Source organism: Cryptomeria japonica, chromosome 2, assembly GCF_030272615.1.
Source record: "Cryptomeria japonica chromosome 2, Sugi_1.0, whole genome shotgun sequence".
Taxonomy (NCBI): domain Eukaryota; kingdom Viridiplantae; phylum Streptophyta; class Pinopsida; order Cupressales; family Cupressaceae; genus Cryptomeria; species Cryptomeria japonica.
This window is the reverse complement of record NC_081406.1, coordinates 298671411-298688142: the sequence shown is the minus strand read 5'-3', so window position 1 is coordinate 298688142 and position 16732 is coordinate 298671411. Positions and strand designations below refer to the sequence as shown.

The 16732-nt window shown below is 33.4% G+C and overlaps 1 protein-coding gene across 3 annotated transcripts; it reads right to left on the bottom strand.

The window, feature by feature from the left end:
- Positions 1–7260: 7260 nt before the first annotated feature.
- Positions 7261–13767, bottom strand: LOC131044400 (protein DETOXIFICATION 16). 3 transcript variants are annotated; one of them, XM_057977719.2, is made up of 9 exons: positions 13066–13767; positions 10650–11194; positions 10300–10386; positions 10112–10168; positions 9747–9985; positions 9514–9632; positions 8777–8863; positions 8229–8294; positions 7261–7347 (listed from the first exon to the last, which is right to left on the bottom strand). In XM_057977719.2, the coding sequence occupies exons 1-9, from the start codon at positions 13366–13368 to the stop codon at positions 7300–7302; spliced, it is 1551 nt and encodes a 516-aa protein (XP_057833702.1). In that variant the 5' UTR covers positions 13369–13767; the 3' UTR covers positions 7261–7299. The 3 variants fall into 3 exon arrangements, with proteins under 3 accessions (XP_057833702.1, XP_057833703.1, XP_057833705.1); XM_057977720.2 differs by lacking the exon at positions 7261–7347 and adding an exon at positions 7770–8040 and having other exon boundaries at positions 13066–13763; XM_057977722.2 differs by lacking the exon at positions 7261–7347 and having other exon boundaries at positions 8279–8415.
- Positions 13768–16732: the final 2965 nt, after the last annotated feature.

The window sequence follows — 16732 nt, the reverse complement described above, 5'->3', positions numbered from 1 at the left end:
ATTCAGTTGTTTGTATGCTTACTAAGGGGCCCCACTTAGTGAGTACTGCTTTGATTTCTTTTATCAGTGATTGCTCATTCTATACTTATAATTATCTTGATCACAAACTGTTCTTGCAACCACTGGAATAATTCTCGTGACTATTCCTGCAATCACTACAAACTGAGTAGAATCTTGTTTGTTGATCATGGGTAAGTCCTATCTTTCTTAGTTGTTTCTTAGAAGTTATTTAGTTTTCCTTACAAGCATTTCAGTTACTTGTTTTCAACATTTTCTTATCTAACATTTCATTTCCAACAATAGGAAAGGTGGTTGTTTCGGTCTTTTCAGTGCATATACTTTGCAGACCCATTTCAAGCATGTGTCCTGGGTTGACAACTAAATGCACCTTCATGATGAAATATAATTACTTAGTCGGATGTCTAATCCTTGAGGTATGATTTCAAGGTCTAATTGTTGAATCATTAGGAAGGTCAGTCATCTAGCATAACACTTGGCATTACGGTTTAAGCCTTAGGGTTACAATAAGAATTATGGTTAGAATTAGGATTATGTTTAAGGTTAGAATAATTATAATTGGTGTTAGGTTTAGCATTAGAATTATCACCAGGGTTAAGGTTACAATTAGAATTAGCCTTAGTATAAAGCTTAAGATTATAATTTGGGTTAGGATAAAGCTTAAGGTAACAATTAGAGTTATAACTAGAATTATAATTATTGTTAGGAATAGAATTAAGGTTATAAGTAGGCTTATGATTATATTTAGAGTTGGGGTTACAATAAGAATTACGATTATCATTAGAATGAGGGTTAGTGTTAGAATTAGGATTACAAATAGAGTTAGAATTAGAATTAGGGTTATAGCTACGGTTAGGATTATAATTAGGATAAAGATTACATTTAGGGTTAAGGTTCAATTAGAATTAGGATTATAATTCATTTAAGTTTAGAGTTTAATTAGGATTCCGATAGGGTTAGGATTAAGGTTAGTTTAGGGTTACAATTTTATGATAAAGCTTGATTTTAAGGTTAAGGTAAGGGTTGTGGTTAGGGTTAGGTTTCAAGTTGGGTTTAGGATTAGGTTTATAGGATAAATATTGCTTGAGGTCAGTGTTAAGGTTGGGGTTGGGGTTAGGGTTAGGATTTAAATATGATTAGTTAGGTTATAGTTATGGTTCAATTAGGATTATGGTTAAGGTTAGGTTAGGATTGCAATTTAATTAAGGTTAGAGTAAGGATTAATTTAGGGTTAGTGTTAGACTTAGGGTTAATATTATCATTGAGTTTAGATTTCAATTAAGGTTAGGGTTAGGGTTAGGGTTGTATGATGAAGCTTGGGTTAGGTTTAGGGTAGGGTTATCTAATTAGGGTTAGGGTTAGGGTCAGGTTTCAATTACAATTTGAGTTAAGGTTAATCTTCACTATAACACTTAGCCTTGTTGGCCATTTGGAGGAATCGATTATGTGTTGCATTGATGTTTTGTCATTGATGTCAACACTAGCTATTTTGGATGCTTTACCGACACCCTTCTTGTCCCGATAGGTTGAGTAGTTTCTGGTTGGTTTGGATTCGACATGATCCGACATGATTTGATTATGAAATTGGCTTATTCATGATACTCATGTTCATATTCAGTCAGTTGGTTTTGGTCTGACAATCAGATGCTATCCTATTTGCTTGGAAGCTTGGCTTGCGGTTCCGGTGAGGGTTTCACCAGCAAAGATTTTTATGATCTTTTATGATATACATAAGTGGTGTTGGTGCAGTTTATGATATGGTGTCAGGATGCTGATGGTGATCATGTTCGAGACTTGGTGGATGGAGATCATTGTTGTAGCGTGTGGACCTATATTGGGTCTTAGTGTTATCTAGGTTATGGACCAACTTAATGTAATGTGTGGATTGGACCTCCCAATGTGTTTTCAAGATGTCTTATGTGTTGGATATTATTTATTTGGTCTAATGCCAACATGTTTTGTAATTATGTAATTGGTTTATTATCTGGTAGACGAACTGATTGTTTATGGTCGAGGGTTTGTATATATAGATGTAAGGTCTCATTGTAGATCATCATGATATGGGATATAGATATGTAATGTGCAAATAATGTAATATCATTCAGGTAGAGGATTTGGTCGATCATTGGAGATCGAGTTGGGTTCATGTAAGAGGATTTAGTCCTCTGGTATTGAGCTTAACAAGAACTTTACTCATGCATAGGAGATGATATCTTTGCAATTCAATCACTTCTCTGGATTTCTATGTAGTCAGTGAGACTCCTTTTGTGAGGAGCAGTGCGCTTTAGGCTATTGGCCTTCCTGCAAGTGTAGGCCCCTCAATTATAATTCACATACTTACTGTAGAAGTATTATCTGACTATGAGTAGGCTTCCCACCATGGTTTTTCCCTTTACCGAGTTTTCCACGTATAAATCTTGGTGTCATGTGGATGGTATTTATTCTCTAATTATTGTTTACGCTTAATTGGATTAACTGCTATTTCGGTATTTGGTTTAAACATTTCGAGAATAATGTTTGGGTTCCAGTATTAAAGTTTTAATTGCTAAATGTTCCGGTAATATGTGATAACTGATTCACCCCCCCTCTCATTTGTCTTTCGGTTATTTGAATTGTCTAACAAGCCTAACCCTATTTCTAAAACTAACATTATTTGCAATTATAACCCTAACCTTGACTCTTCCTCTACCTTTAACCCTAACCCAACCCTAACCATATCCCTAACACTAACCTTAACACTCATAATAATTCTAATCTAAAACTTAACTATAATTTTATCTCTAACCCTATCCTTAATTGTACTTAAATTAATAATAATCTCGATTGCAACCCTCCGACTATAACCCTTTCTTTAACCCTTATTCTAAAATTAACACTAATTCTAGTTGTGACCATTTCCTAAAACTAATTGTAAGTTAAAGTAATTGAAACCTAACATATTACTAAAACTAACATTAATTCTCACTTAGATCATAACCCTAATTTTAAAATTTTATCCTTAATTTTGAAATTAATAGTAAGCCTAACCCCACTTCTAAAGTTCATAATAATTTTATTTATAACACTTTCCCTAACTTCAATTCTAAACTTAACATGAATTCTAATTGTAACCCTAACCTTAATTCTAACTAACACTAATTCTAATCAAAACCATAAACCTATTACCAAAATGAACACTAGTTCTAAGACTAACCCTAGCCCTAATTCCAAAATGAACACTAATTAAAATTGAAACCCTAATCCTTATATACTAACACTAATTCTAACTATAGCCTTATTTGCAAAACCAATACTAATTATAAACCTAACCCTAATCTTAACCCTTTTTCTAAAACTAATACTAATTCTAAATATTTCTAATCGTAACCACAATTCTAAAATTAAAATCAATTCTACTTATAAGACTAACCATAATTCTAAATATTTTTAGCAATAATCCTAATTCTAAAATAAATGCTATTTATAAAACTTACAATAATTCCAACCTTGACCTTAACTAAATATTTGTAATTGTAACACAATTCTAAAATTAAGACCAATTCTAATTATAAGACTCACCATAATTATAAATATTTTTGACAATAACCCTAATTCTAAAATTAATACTATTTATAAAACTTACAATAATTCTAATTCACGACCTTAACCCTAACCCTCCTTCTAAAATTAACAATAATTTTGTTTAACACTAATCCTAACTTTATGTCTAAAATTAACACTAATTTTAATAAAAACCCTAACCCTAAACCTAATTTAAAAAACAACATGTTCTAATTCAAAACCTAACCTTATTACTAAAAATAACACTAATTATAACACTATTCCTAACCCTAATTCTATAATTAACACCAATTGTAATTATAACTCTAACCCTTAGCCTAACCTTATTACTAAAACTAACACTAATTCTAACATTGTTCCTAACCCTAATTCTATAATTAACACCAATTATAATTATAACTTTAACCCTAACTCTCTTTCTAAAACTAACAATAATTTTAAACCAAACCCTAATTTTAATTCTAAAATCAATAATAATTCTATCTCTAACCTTTACCATAACCTTAAACCTATCAAGGCCCTAGCCTTAATCCCAACACTATCCCAACTCTAACTCTAATTCTAGCCCTAACCCTAACCCCAACCCTAATCATAACCCTAAGTTTATTTTTAATTGTAACCTTTACCCTAATCTTAACCATGACCCTAACTATAGCCTTAACCCTTCCTCTAATCCTAATTCTATCTCTAATTTTAATTATAATCGTACCCAAAATCCTAATTATATCTCTAACTCTAACCCTTATCTCGAATCTAATCTTAACCCTAACCTTATTCTCATCCCTAAATCTAATTCTAAACCTAACCCTATCCCCATCCATAATTCTAAGTCTTCTCTACCCCAACCTTATCCTAAATTCCATCTCAAACTGTAATCCTAATCCTAACCCTACCCCTAGCCTAATTCCAACCCCCACCCTATCCCCAACCCTAAGTCTAATTCTAACCGCAATCCTAAATCTATATCTAATTGTAAACCTAACCCTAATCCTAAACCTAATTCTATCTCTAACTCTAACACGATTCCAACCCTAACCCTAACCCTAACCCTAACCCTAATTCATTAAATATCTTACATATTGATCCCAATCCTTACCCAAGTGTAACCCTAAATCAACTCTAATTCATTTAATGTCTTACATGTTGCATCATGAATGCTACTAGTATATATATTTAATGATATTTATAAACTATGTTGATAAAATGAGTAGACTAAAACACTGTAACTCATTTGATCATGCTTTTGAGAGAATAACTAAACCTGTGAGCATTTTAGTTTATTTGTACACAGTAGAGAAAATAAATATATCTTTGTAAGACTTACTTATATAGGTGCAACATAAATGAAAGTATTTATGTTCCATGTAAAATAAAAAAAAATTGCTACCCTTGCCCAAGTGTGATCGATGTTCTTGCTTTTGTTCTAGGTTATCCATCTATAAATTTTTAGGTCTCAGTGCGCTAAGCACGTGGATGGAAAACTTATTTAAGTTAACCTCCATAAATTATTAAGTTATTCAATGATTGAGAATTAACCTCCAATAATCATAGTAGTTAGCTTCAAAGAGTTTGTTGGTTTGGTGTTAAACTTCGATGCAACTTGCAACTAACATTAATAAATTTAAGTTTCATAAAGTTATGTTTTTGTCCAAGGGTTGGTTTGCCCATTGTATTATCTTATGTGTGATGAATTTTGTCAATAGGTGACCTTCAAAAAAACTTCTTGGTTGTACTTGTGCCCAAGGATCAATTTTTTTGGGCGTGAGAGAAGAAACCACGCAAAATTTTTAGTCTCTAACTAATATCTGCATCTTCATCCTTTGGCATTTGAATAGAAACAAGCCTCCCCATCAACATGAATGATAATTAAGGGTAAATAAAATTCAATGACTTGATGAGTCCTTGCGAATTCAGAATAGAATTTCAATTCCTAAGATTGATTATATTGAGCAAAAGATGTAAGCTCTTACCCTTTAACAAGCATGAGCTGCATTAAAACAAGATAAATTTAGTTGAAAGAAAACCTAGAATTGCTAAGCATAGCACATTATTATCTATTCTCACTTCCCTCGTTTGATGACATTTCTCCTTTATTGCATGTTTTATGAGCTCTTATTTCACTTGCCCATTCTCAGATAGCCTCCTCTCCCACACGATTCAATTCCCTCTTATTCTTCTAAATTCTTCTTCCTTTGTGTGCCATCTTGTGCACATCCTAAGGGTTTTATCTCCTATTCTCTTCAACTTATTTCTTTCCTCCCATGCAATTCCTTTCATTTCTTGCTCCCCATCTCACAGCTCCAAATGCCCCTTTGTCTCCTTTTCTCTCCATAATCACTTTTCCTCATAAGCCTCCTTTACCATTCATGCTAGGAGTATCATCCCTACTAAGATTGTAAGCTCTCATTGCGGCACAAACAAGAAGGATGCAGTCGATGGTTGTGTATTTTGGATGTACACCCCCGAACTATGAAAATCTTTTAATTTTTTTTTTCTCTTATCCCTATGATTCTCTCTATTTTCTCCTTTATTCATAGATGATGCTTTGTAACATGTGCAAAAGCTCTCAAAATGGCGAAGGCTAGACGAATATTGAGAAAAGATCAAGAAATTTAGCTCTTCCTCTACACTTGAGTTGGCCTAGTGAAAGAGAATTTGTACTCTTGAAAGAGAGATCACAAGTTCATATCTTGTAGGGGGTAAGGTATGTACGCCTCGTTTGTAGTACAATTAGGTTCCTCTGACAAGGAGTGCATGGAAGTCCCATATTAATATAAGTTATCTGTAAACCAAAAAATAGATGGCTTGGTATTGTGGATTATAAAAGGATCCATTCCCTTAAAAGAATCCATTCTAAGATTTATGCTTGATGGTAGCATCTAGTTTATTTTCTATGATAATATTGAGACCATTCTTCCCACATCCTCTTCACATGGTTCCCATTCCTCTCATCTTCTCCAATTTAATGCCCACACAACAAGTCCATGTGCAGCCCACATACTCCATAGTTTGGCTACTTTGATTATTTTATTTTACTTATTTCTAATTTCCTAGCTTCCTACTATGTGGAATGTGACAAACCCCTTCCACATTTTCCCTCCTTTTCTAATCTTCAATAATATTTCAAATAGGATCTTTTTTCAACAATTAAATATTTTCCCAATTAAAACATTTTCATTAATATATTTCTTTCAAACATTTAACAAATTATCTTTGCACCAAATATAAACTAGGCTAATACATTGAAATTAACTTATAAATAAGATGATCTCATGTTAATGATCCAATAAAGCAATACAACATAATTAATTTAAATTTGCTATTTTCTAATGATCACATGTGATTGAAACAAATCAAATCAAATTAATTTTCAATTATAGCAAATTCTATTTCCCACAAATATATATTCTGATTTCGAAAGACTGATTAAATACATTTTAATTTCTTTCACTAGAAATGAAAATTGTCGCAAACATATTTCAACTAGAGTACAATGAATTATCTTTCTACTCAAAACATTAAAAGCTGGATAAATATGACAAACGTGAATTTGATATAAATTAAAATGCAATAGGACAAAAAAATCAACCATGCATAAAGGACTCACTTTACAAGTGCAAACAAAACATTTAGACTTTGGAATCACCATTGAGTCAGATCCAAATTTACCTAGGGATTCACAAGACTCATTTCACCCTCAATTGAGTGAGGTCGAGGCTACTAAAAATGTTTTACCCAATGCGACCATCTCTCGGCCAAGTATTGTACCTATACATTAAAGTGAAATATTATATCTACCTGCACCATTAAAGAATAGCCAACCAAGTGCAACAAACACCCAACATGTCATAATATCCAAATGAATTTGTAAAGTATCACATTTAACTATAAATCATCTATGATAAGCATGACTTGAACATAAAGATGTAGAAATCAATAGTAATCTAGAATGCTGCATCAAATATAATGAAAAATAGTAAAATGAAACTAATCCAATAATCCAAACATATAAAGACACAACAAATACATCTATAATACATAATCAACCATCCATATGCTAATACAGAAACTAATCAAAAGACAAATAAATTAAAATACAAAACATTATCTCTCACATGAAAAAATAAAATAAAATAAAACTAAATTCAACAATAGTACAAAACAGAAACACTAGAGACATTACAAAAAGCTTCTCAAGAAAAATAATAATACATAGCAGCACATTAGAAAAGAATTACATGGTCCTTGTGGACACTGATTTGAATTTAATCAGAAGCTGAGAAGCAAACTGACATGGTATTTCCCAAGCTTATTAAATAAACTAAGGAAAATATTCATTTAGTAATGGCATTGCAATTATGGCTTGAGTACCCTGACACATTTTAGAGCTGAAGGTGGCCAAAAATCAACTTCCTTCGTTCAAGAACTTGAAAACTGGTTAGAAAACTTATCAGCATCATCCTGTTTGATGACAAACATCCATGACTATAAATTTTCCCTAGTATTTGATCAGCTTAAAAACATCAAAACATTTTGCTTTAGATGCTTTTTTCCCATATCTTTTATCTCTCAGAATTTTTCATTCTTCAATTTAATAGGGATTTCCCCAAAATCAACTTTCTCTTAAAAGCAGAATAAAAAGTTCATACCTTTATTATATCATCAGTAACTATGGGTAATGATGATCCATATATTCTGTCTCTTGCATTGCTTGCCTACCCATAAGATAACCAATGTTTATGTGAGTAAACAATATAGCAGGTGTATTACTGCATCCACGGATAACATTCAGGCAGATTCAAAGCAAGCATTCATTTTCATGGCCAATTCAATACACTGTAAAGAGGAAGATGGTAGATTTAGTATCTGAGAGCAAACAAATTTGTTGGTCTAGATGCTATGTGCATGTGGACATTCATTAATGTATGTAATGTACATCAAATCAAAATGGTTAGTTCATGTAGATAAACTTAACCTCAAATGAAATTTGAAACTATTCTGATATAAATAAGATTCATTACAGTCTGCTATGGGTCATCGATATAATTTACATTCAGATAATCCCATCTCAATTCTATACACCATCACTGCAGGAAAAAGAAATGGATACAACTCATGTCTTCTTTTCTCATATAAACCAATAATTGCTGCATTTTTTTAATCAACTCTTTAGAATAGTAAAATTGGAGCTACTTACTTGATTTTCCCAGCCTGTACATGTTGTTACTAGGAATAGTAAAATTACTTGTACAGAAAGGCCACATATAATTCCGAGCCAGAGTCCCTGAAACATCCATGAAAATTTGGCATAAGCAACAAATTAAAAAGTAATATTCTATTGCTTTATTTGTAAACACCAGCATTTTCCCTGCAACTTTCTCTACTAGGAAAATTCTGAACAAGTCTCTTCCATGTTTTATATGTTAAAACTTAAGATACAGCCAAGACAAGCTTGTGAAGGAAAATAGCAGTTAGGATTCAGATGAAGAATAGTCTACAATTATGTAGCAAAGAATAGTCTAGACAATGATAATCTAATATGAAGTTAGCATTATGCCTACACTCAGTAAATTCCTAGAAATGTATCATTAACGAATTCTAGTTTCTGCAATCCTATTTTGAATGAATTTTTTTGAAATGAACAGATTACCTGTCTCACCTTTACATATGGCTGCTTCATAGCCATGCCTTATGATAGGGAAAATAACTTATATTCTCAGACTGCTGCTGGGAATGGTCTAGCTAGTTGAACATCAGAATTATAATTTCAATAACAGTTCTATTTTCAGGATTATCATTTATCTGTCAAAAATCTTACTCTTACAGGTAAGATAAACTTATTTTTTTTCCAAAGTTCTCATCGATTTCTTAAGCATAGAAAAACATAAATTTCAGAGCTTTGTAAATTAAATCAGCGGGGAAAGGGTAACTGACCCTGCCACCCATATGCAGTACAAAGGCCAAAAAGAAAGCTATCGGAATGCCAACAATGTAGTATGCCCCAAGATTAACATAAGCACCCACTTTCTGCCACCCACATCCTCTAGCAATGCCTGAAATGTTATTTTCAATCAATCATCACATCTACAGAAGTGTTGTCATGATTTCACGACTTCAAGATGAATATGTTTGTAGTTCCAAATATGACTATACAGGGTAATCTGAACCTGAAAGAATGCATTGGAGTCCATCCAAAAATGATGAGGCTGCTAGAAATGGGATCATGTTTGCAATATAATCAACGACCTCTTTTTCATTGCTGTAAGCATAGCCCCAAACATTTCGTATAGAAAATAGAAGACATACTATCATGAATGCCTCCGCGATTGCTACAAATAACACTACATACACTGCTAAGCGGGCAGCATGTGAGCGTCCAGCTCCCAGTTCATTTGAAACTCGTGTACTGCAATGCAAATATTGTGAAATTTTTTGATTGAAAATGATTTTGGTTAAATGATTCGTAGTTGATTAGGTTAAATGACAAACATAAATAGTAGAAATTTACTGGTTAGTTGTAAAATGTACTTACCTTACAGCAGCACTAAAACCAAAGGGAATCATATATGCTAGAGATGAAGTGTTAAGGCTGCAAAATATCAAAACTAGCTTAGATAAAAATGAAGCAGATGCATTAAAATGCCCTAATTAAGATTCATTTATAATTAAATTTCTTATATAATACTTCATAATTAGAATTCTCACATTATACACACATACCAGATTGAAAGAACTGATGTCTCAAGTTTTGGATTGGGCAACAGACCTGACAAGAGAATAAGTATTTCAAAGGACCACCACTGCAAGCTGTTGACACCCATAGAATAATGAACTAACAAAATAAGTTTAAAAAATCATTCTAATAAAATCTACCATACATCATTAACAACTTGTGGTATGGTATGATGAACAATAATGAATCTGGTCTATTTGACAAAATGTTCATCAGGTGCTGTGAAATTTGAATATTGGGAAGAAATAAAAATAAGTATATTAACCACATAAATGCTACAAGTATTACGTAGATAACTTGGACCAAATTTTGCAGCTAAGAGATTAAAGTAGCACACCAGATCATGAATGCAGATGGAATGGCAAGCTTGAAAAAATGTTTAATATCATGCAAAGCCTCCCATGTAAAGGATGTCCATGTCCTCTTGCATGCAGGTGAAATTTTAATATATAGTAAAAGAAGTGCCACGTTGACCCAGTAGGAAATGCTGTTTGCCAAGGCAGCCCCTTTATTTCCTAATCCACTTTTATATACCAGAACCCAGCACATGGGAATATGGAAACACATAGTAATTGCAGAGGATATCATCATGGGAAAGACAATGCTTTGTGACTGGAGAAATCTTACAAGGGTTTGAAGAGCTGCATAACCAAACAGACTGGGAATCATCCATCTGGCATATTTCCCTGCTTCAAAGGATATCAAAGGGTCCTGCCCAAATGCAATTAGAATGCTGCCTACGTATGCCCACACCACAGCAAGCGGTAGGCTCACACAAAAAAGAGCAAAAAATGCTCTCTGCACATGAATCCCAAGCTGATGGTATTGCTTTGCCCCATAGGCCTGTCCACATAGTGTCTCCAATGTACTTCCCATTCCCATCTGCACAGATAGAAGAGAAACAAAGTTGGTCTTCCATGCAACATTACATTCATGACTTTAAACAAACTTAAAATCTTCACTTTTCCGAAAATACTTACTGTAGACTTGAAAACTCTCCAAAAAGAAGTGAACCATAACAACTACTGAAATTATCTATAAGGTCAATTCAGTGTGGCAGGTATACAGACTTAATCAAGTTACATTGTTCATTAGGTTTCCGCAAAGCTTTTCAAATATTCATCAAATAAGGAGAAGATTGAGTATTGTTCATTTCACAGGATATCAAATAAAAAAATTAGTTTGGATTTATTCATTTTGCTTTATAGCATTATATTACATTCATAAAAGCAGATTACCAACCTCAAAATAACTTCTGTTCCGATGCCAAGTGAGCATCTAAGAGATCAAATTTTAAATTTTGTTTTCTAAAACTAAGAGCTCAGGTTCAAAGGTCCAATACAGGATCAAAATTAGTAACGGTATTTGTATCTGCTGAGCAATTCTGGTTGAAAACAAGGTTAATTCAATAGATCATTTAATAGATATTACAAGTTTCTTTAAACATACAGCAAAAGCTATTGAAAACAGAGATAGGATTTATATTTAGCACCTGGATGCAGCCCATCTAAAAGGACATGAAAAGCCTGCCATATGATTTGAGTCTGTACTTGGGATCTTATCATATCATCACCGTCATCAAAAAAAAAAAAGCACATAATGTTTCAACAGTGCATCATTATCAAAATAATATTTCAGGGATCAAGTGCAATAATTAATGTCTCATAAGTAGTAATTTGTGTTTTTCACCCATCTATTTGGAAGTGGAATGGCTCACTTGTAATCTTAGACTCAAATACTGATGACTCTTCTAGGGGAGATCCTGGTCATGCAAGTATAGGTGATATTGGTAGAGATAGTTCTGATGCTGTTCAGTTTTCTTTTCCATTTATAAAAGGTTTCATACCCTCACTATCTTGTATGCGATGGAGAGATTGTAATCTTGGTTGGAAAAGGATTATATGTGAATATTATTCACAAGTCCTGGTGAATATCTTGAATGAGCAGCACTTGGATGATGCTATGGCATTTAGCTGTGGTTATTCGACAGATTCTAAGGTTGAGTAGGTCTTTAGAATCTATTGCTTTTTGTCATATTCCTAGAGAATGGAATAGAGTGGCAGATTGCCCGACAAAATCTAATGGATTGGAATATTGCAGAAGACATTTGTCTTTGGATTTATCTCATATGTTAGAGCAATTAGTTGGAAAGAATAGGAATAAATAACTCATTGTTCTTTGCTGGACTGTTGGCCATTCTTACTTTGTAATCTTCATTTGTGTTTAATATATTTACCCCTTTTGTTGCAATGATAGACTCAAACCCAATAACCAGTATTTCCAAGCAGGTTTGTTACCCATTTTCCCAACTCCATTTAACTTGCAACCCTATATCGTGCCTGATGAACAGCTTATTATTAAAGCAACCTGCTTCAGCAGTGTATCATTATGAAATATTTACTCAGTTGCAGGACCAATAAAGTTATCCAATATAGGTTGGAGAGGATGGCTTATCTATAAAACAGAGCAGTTTGATGTCTTATGATTCTACGCTTTAAAAGGGCAAGTTGCTAGTTCAAGATCTATGGAATAATTGTACATTAAGACACAGTGCAACTAAACATTTAAGGACACCAAAGACCCTGGAAGGAAAAGAGTCCAGATTCTGAGACAATGCTTTTTTCTTTTCAACCTTTTCTAAAGCTTTTTCCTTTTTGTGAATTTAAGAAGGAAAAGTATACCAGGAAAATATTCAAACTATCAACTCTTACAACAAAAGGAAACCAAAGCAAAACAATGTTTTTAAATTATACCATCACACTGTATCCGGAGAAACTTGCAAAGGAACTAGCAATAGCTGCACTAGAGAGCGCAAGCTCCCCTAAATGCCCCACCAGCATAACAGATATCAGCTGCAAGCTAAATTGTAACAAATTAACAGACGCCATAGGCCCTGCTATACAGCATTGTTTCTTAATTTCCTCCCATACTAGAGCTCCACTACACTTCACTTCATCCTGCTCATCCCCAAATTTAACTGTTTCATCCTTGGAGAGAAGTGGGTCTAACATATCATTCTCATGCCCATGGCTCTGAATTGAATCACCTCTCTCCATGGTTGATCGAATGGAAGAGCTACATTCAACCAGCTTATAAACTGGATTACATGATTATAACATAACAATATTGAATTGCCTCTAGAAGAGAGATGAAAAAAACAGAACAAAAAACAGTCTACCACTTCATCACAGAGTTTTAAAATTCTGTATTGGTAAGGGAATCAAAATCTAAGCTGACGGCCACCACAGACATTTGTCTGACTTTGTGTCACATAGTACAATTTCCAACATGCCGCCAAGTAAATTCTGATCACTAGGCGACAGTTGGGGACCCGAATGCACTAAACTATACAGTTTTTAGTTGCTTTTCTGCAGTTCCTTTTCATTTAGTACAAATTCTGACCTTACAATATCAATCGAACCCGCATAGGTAAACAGTATGCCGATAGTTTTTAATCTTCATCAGTCAATTTAATCATCATATGTTTCTTAAATTGTCGCGTTCATCAAAATTAGCCGATAAGCTTTTCTTATGTGAAAAAGCTATGGCCGGAATATAATATCTCTCGCCGGGAAATATTTACCGACAGCCAAATGTGCTCCCGCGTCTTCAAGCACTTCGCCGTGCATCATAAATATTGTCACTTCCTCGCTTTAAATCTCCACAGACTTGCACGACCAGACATTAAAATTTTTAAATAATTAAATAATCATAAAAAATAAAAAGCTTTAAAGACGCGGCCATGACTATGTCAGAGGTAAAGACAGCCATAAATATATCTGTTCTCGATGTAAAGCCCCGCTTCCAGAATTTAATTCTGTCTAACATTTCATTGAGACGGGAAACGTTTTCCAGCAGACATTATTTCCACTTCGTCGTGCATTACATCGTCCAACTAATCATTTTAATTAATATGATTGAAACCCTTTGGCCTATTATGTCAAGGAAAATACGCGTATCTGTTCTTGATATGGAGCACCGCCTCAGGAATTTAATTATGCCTTAACATTTCATTGATAAATATACCAACTTTAATAAATGTGTACCTAGGGGAAGAGCACCAATCGCCGTAATAGCTAACTTCGCGCACCCACAGATCCTAAACGATATATTGAATTTTGATTTTTTTTTTTGGGTTGTCTTCGTATGCAACTTAACTTCTTAAACCTATTGATTTGGCTTATGGTTAGTAACGATCCTATCTCTATGGGTCGTTATGCATCGAAAGGTCAAAAAGTGGTCATTTCAAAGTGTCGACTGATACTTGACCTTTTTTGCGCCAATACCCGCACACCAAAACACCAATATCCATTTATAAAATACCTAAAATCTAAAATATTTTTAACCTTTTTATAAAATATAATTAACCTAAAAAAATCATGACATGCATATAATTAAAAAAATGCTCAATGTAAAAATGTTTAAAATGGGTGGTCAAAAAACATGTTGACCACCCATAACCCCTTCCCGTGGAGGTATGGTGGCCCCATGTGGCACGAACTCCCGCCATCTTTTTTGCCCTAAAAACTTAGGGAAATAAAGAATTTTGAAGGTATCTGCACTCGCAACCTTCCGTCAACGGCCTCCTCCGCAAGCTCGGCTTCCTCTGCAACCTCCATCGGCAGCCTCCTCCGCAACCTCGACGTCCTCTGCAACCTCCGTCGGTGACCTCCTTCGTAACCTCGGCTCCCAGGTAACAATAACTTGTCCTCCTTGCATATTGGATGTCCAATGACGGTTTTGCTCCTTCGCCGCTGCATAATGCTTTGTCTATTGATGAATTCTCTGTTTATAATGTCGAAATCATTGCAGTCAATGTGAAAAAAATTGATTATTGTTCATAATAGTTTGAAACCCCTTCATTATTTATCATTTCCTTTTATGGGTGCGCTGTTAAATGGTTTCTCTCTATTTATAATGCCGAAATCATTACAGTGAATGCGAAAAAAATTATTATTGTTTATAATTGTTCGAAACCCCTTCATTATTTATCATTTCCTTATATGGGTGTTGTTAAATGATGTCTCTCTGTTTATAATGCCGAAATCATTACCGTGAATGCGAAAAAAATTGATTATTGTTTATAATTTTTCGAAACCCCTTCATTATTTATCATTTCCTTTTGTGGGTGCGCTGTTAAATGGTGTCTCTCTGTTTATAATGTCGAAATCATTACAGTGAATGCGAAAAAAATTGATTATTGTTCATAATAGTTCAGAACCCCTTCATTATTTATTGTTTCCTTTTATGGGTGGCCTGTTAAATGGTGTCTCTATTTATAATGCCGAAATCATTACAGTGACTGCGAAAATAATTGATTATTATTCATAATAGTTTGAAACCCCTTCATTATTTATCGTTTCCTTTTATGGGTGGGCTGTTAAATGGTGTCTCTTTGTTTATAATGTCGAAATCATTACAGTGGTTGCGAAAATAATTGATTATTGTTTATAATTGTTCGAAACCCCTTCATTATTTATCATTTCTTTTTATGGGTGCGTTGTTAAATGGTATGTCTTTGTTTATAATGCAGAAATCGGTACAGTGAATGCAAAAATAATTGATTATTGTTTAGAATTGTTCGAAACCCCTTCATTATTTATCATTTCCTTATATGGGTGCGTTATTAAATGGTGTCTCTCTGTTTATAATGTCGAAATCATTATAGTGCATGTGAAAATAATTGATTATTGTTCATAATTGTTTGAAACCCCTTCATTATTTATCATTTCTTTTTATGGGTGCGATGTTAAATGGTGTCTCTCTATTTATAATGTCAAAATCATTACAGAGAATGCAAAAAAGATTGATTATTGTTCATAATTATTTGAAACCCCTTCATTATTTATCATTACATTTATACAAATATACATATATACACGCACACGCGCATGTGTGTGTGTACACGTGGCACGAACTCCTGTTATCTCTATTTATAATGTCAAAATCATTACAGAGAATGCAAAAAAAATTGATTATTGTTCATAATTATTCGAAACCCCTTCATTATTTATCATTACATTTATACAAATATACATATACACACACACACACACATGTGTGTGTGTACATGTGGCACGAACTCCCGTTATCCTTTTGGCCCTAAAAACTTAGGGAAATGAAGATTTTTTATGGCATTTTCATTGTTTGCTCTGCCTTCAATTTGTTAATATACTCACTGTAAATATTATCAGGCATACCATACATTACTTCCAATAAATTTCATATGAGAAATCCAACAACATCATTCAGCCATTTACTCATTTTATTTTCAGCTATATGGTTATTGTCTATATTATCATGCATACAGAAATAGAGACACAATACCATTTTATTTTGTTCAAAGATATTCAATGATGAGTTACAGAAATAGATTTGTTTTTCACCATTTATCTCAATGGCATTGAGGGTTTCATTTCA

Bases quoted from the DNA above. Each gene is read 5' to 3' on its own strand.
- LOC131044400 (XM_057977719.2), bottom strand. From the start codon at position 13,368: ATGGAGAGAGGTGATTCAATTCAGAGCCATGGGCATGAGAATGATATG. The intron at 9,633-9,746 runs GTTCAGATTACC...ATAACATTTCAG, and splicing joins ACTCCAATGCATTCTTTCAG to GCATTGCTAGAGGATGTGGG. The intron at 8,864-9,513 runs GTCAGTTACCCT...TGGATGTTTCAG, and splicing joins TACTGCATATGGGTGGCAGG to GGACTCTGGCTCGGAATTAT.